Source organism: Triturus cristatus, chromosome 7, assembly GCF_964204655.1.
Source record: "Triturus cristatus chromosome 7, aTriCri1.1, whole genome shotgun sequence".
NCBI lineage: Eukaryota > Metazoa > Chordata > Amphibia > Caudata > Salamandridae > Triturus > Triturus cristatus.
Genome location: NC_140590.1, coordinates 1,624,716,395 through 1,624,719,493, shown reverse-complemented (window position 1 = coordinate 1,624,719,493; position 3,099 = coordinate 1,624,716,395). Strand labels below are relative to the sequence as shown.

The window sequence follows — 3,099 nt, the reverse complement described above, 5'->3', positions numbered from 1 at the left end:
GTATTACCTTGTCCATGTGGAGAGATATCCTGCTATCTGGCTAGCCACAATTAAACTATTTTAATCCTTCCTGCTCTGATCATTGCATACAGGGCCATCACATGCAATAAAGTAACCAACCTCCATCCTACAATTTCAAAACAAATTGGACTCAAACAAATTCACTTCCAGTATTTCAACCCAGAACAGTAGATCTAAGGAAAGGCGTATGTTCCATCCAACAAATGTTCATATTGCTAGAGCAAAGCTTACTGCTGCAAAAATGTTCTTTTAATATTTTTGCTAACAGCTTACAATTCCTTAAATGTATGCAATCATCTTTACCATGTGATTCCCGCTCCAAATTTACCAACATGTTTTGTTGCTGTTCATGTTGTTTGAACCATATGAGACAATTTCAAGTATCAAAAGAAAATCCACAATAACTAATGGGAGAAACACTTTATTTATGACTAGCGTTTTGTTCTTTTTGCCTCACCTAACATTATTTTATATCCTAGCTATCCTTCCCACCTTGGACATAAACCTTTTATAGGGAGGACACGAACAACATAAATGATGGCGAGATAGGATTTTCATTGTACTACAGATAATAAAGACTTCATCCATCCACCGCCTAATTTCCTCCAACAAAGGATCACAGTTTTTCTGCAGGGTTTTAAAGATTTCTTGCAAGAAGACTGTACTTAAAATACTTAAAGCAAACAGGAGCTTGCTTCATTTGCTGTTCTTGAACTGAAAATTGAAGCATGCCTTTGAATGGGGAACCTCTGTCTTTGACAAATTAACCCTCTAGCCAGAGTGGCTACAAAGGTATCTGAAAAATGAATTTTCTATTGATACCTGGGTGCGCATGAGGACATTAGCTGTTTACATGAATGTGTTGTCCTCTCTAGAATCACTTAAGTCTATAGGAATAATGTAAAAAAAGGTGTCTTAACAGGAAGGGTCATCTAGTGTCCTCATTACACATGCCCTGATAGCTGGATTCAGTATATAGTCACCATTAAAAGTATTAGAAGGCAGCAGGTATTAAGGATCCAGACAAATGCCTGAGGTGCTCTTTGTGTGCTATGTAGCAACCTGACCAAAAGAGACTCCATTTTCATTGTCAGGTGTTGTACACTGTAATATCACACACTTATATATGATACCCATAATGTGGCAGGTTGGGTATTACTGTGTGGCCAGGGAAAACTGGAAGGCCTAGGTGCCCCTATCAAGATTAAATGTGAATGGTTGAAAGGAGCTTGTGCTACTATTGGGTGTACTAAATTTGCCCCTGCTGCTTCTACACCCTTTCACAAACTACTAACTATGCTACAAAAGTATAATAGAGGATAGGCAAAAAATTGCAAAGTCAGTCACATGTCCCCTGACCGCTTCCTCTTTTCTCATTTTGTGACTGACAACTGTTCACCTTTCTTGTACCTTAAGTGATCCATTGCCTGCCTCCTAAATGATCCCTACCTCAATGTCCCAATGCTTTATCAACAGGCTACTACATGACTTTTGCCTGTCTATCAAACAACCTGGAGCCATGACAGGTGTCTAATTGCAATAACGCGCTTTCCTGTTGCTTGTACTAAATCCCCTCTAGCATCTTCAAGCAATCCCTAAATAGTAAACTTGTGTTACATCTTATAGCACTGTAGCCCCTTTCCTTACCCCCATGAACACCCCCTGTTTCATGTGGCCTTTACAGGTGATTGGCAATAAACTATCTCAAAAACACTTTTTTATAAAACAGATCTTCAGATTCAACCTAGTTTCACTTTCTACCGTGTGTTATTTTTTTTATTAAGTATTTAACGTATTGATGATTTAGAAGTGTTTGCATGCTTTTCTGTGAATCAAACCGCGCTGCTACCCTCTTTGTGCTAGTCCATGGACTGCACATGCTCGCTGGTGCTCGGCTTGGTTCTCAGGCTCATGGTGTCGTGCCAGGCTTCATACACCAGTGTGTATGTGTCTGCCCTCTTGATGGAGAACTCGTATGACCGATTGGACAGAAGGTTCCTGATCTCAAAGCTGTTGGAGGTGACTGGAATTCCACCACTTTGGCTCCTCTCCTGTGGTGTCCGAGGATCCAGCAGCTTGAAACGGAGCTCATATTGGTCGGGCTGCGAATGCTGACCCATGCTGAACCACCGAAGGGAAACCCAGTCCTCATAGGCCACAGACTCTTTCCTGTCAAAGGCCACTGGCATCTTGGTCCTCAAGACCAGTCTGATGTGTGGGATCTTGGTCGTCCCAATATCAGACACTAGTCTATGCTTGATGTAGAGTCTTCCGGGAACCAGTGTGGTGAGGAAGTTGTCCATAAGCCCAGAAAGTTCAGAAATTCTCCGACTGACAGTATCCCAGTCTGACAGGAAGGTAGCTGCAGTGTAGGACTTGAGTAGGTCTACTAGTGCCACTCGGCCCTGCTTTAACTGCTCTAGTAGGTCACTAAGGAGCAACAGCTGGATCTTAGTTTGTGCCGTGCCCACTTTCTTCATTCTCTGAAACTTCCAAGGGTCGATGAGTTGGAACATGGTGGTGGGTAGCATGAGATGGTTCTGGTCACCAAGCGCCAGATGTTTTGGCAGGATCTCAATGTAGTAGGAGCATTTCTTCAGGAGCTCCACCCGGGTCTGATGTCTCTTGAGCAGGGTGATACTGAGCTCAGAGTTGAGGAATTCCAGGATGATATTCTTCCGCTCCTGGTACATCTTCCAGGTCTCGTCTTCCTGCTCTTCACTTCCGTATGAGACACTGTTCTGGCTGCTCAGCTTATACGTCTGTTTGGCGTTCATTGTCTTCAGAACTCCTTCCTTGTTTCATCACTCTGAAAGAGAAGCAGACATAGACAGTTAGGGGGTGTGACAGAACTGGCTACAGGGGTGATATAAATCTGGCAAGTTCAGAAGCTCAGGAGTCTGTTTTCAGTCTTGCATAAGGCGTTGGGTACCTTGTTCACAATTTAGATGTGTGGAGTATTTAAATCTATCTTTTTGATAGGTGGAGTAAAAAGATTGCCATTTCTGAAGAAAGTGATTTACATGAATGAGAAAAAATCTTTTTAAAGAAAGTGGTGTCTAGATTGGGAAGAAACAA

General features: G+C 42.3%; 1 protein-coding gene across 1 annotated transcript; it reads right to left on the bottom strand.

The window, feature by feature from the left end:
- Positions 1-1,880: 1,880 nt before the first annotated feature.
- Positions 1,881-2,798, bottom strand: FNDC11 (fibronectin type III domain containing 11). The gene has a single exon (XM_085614604.1). The coding sequence runs from the start codon at positions 2,796-2,798 to the stop codon at positions 1,881-1,883; it is 918 nt and encodes a 305-aa protein (XP_085470730.1).
- Positions 2,799-3,099: the final 301 nt, after the last annotated feature.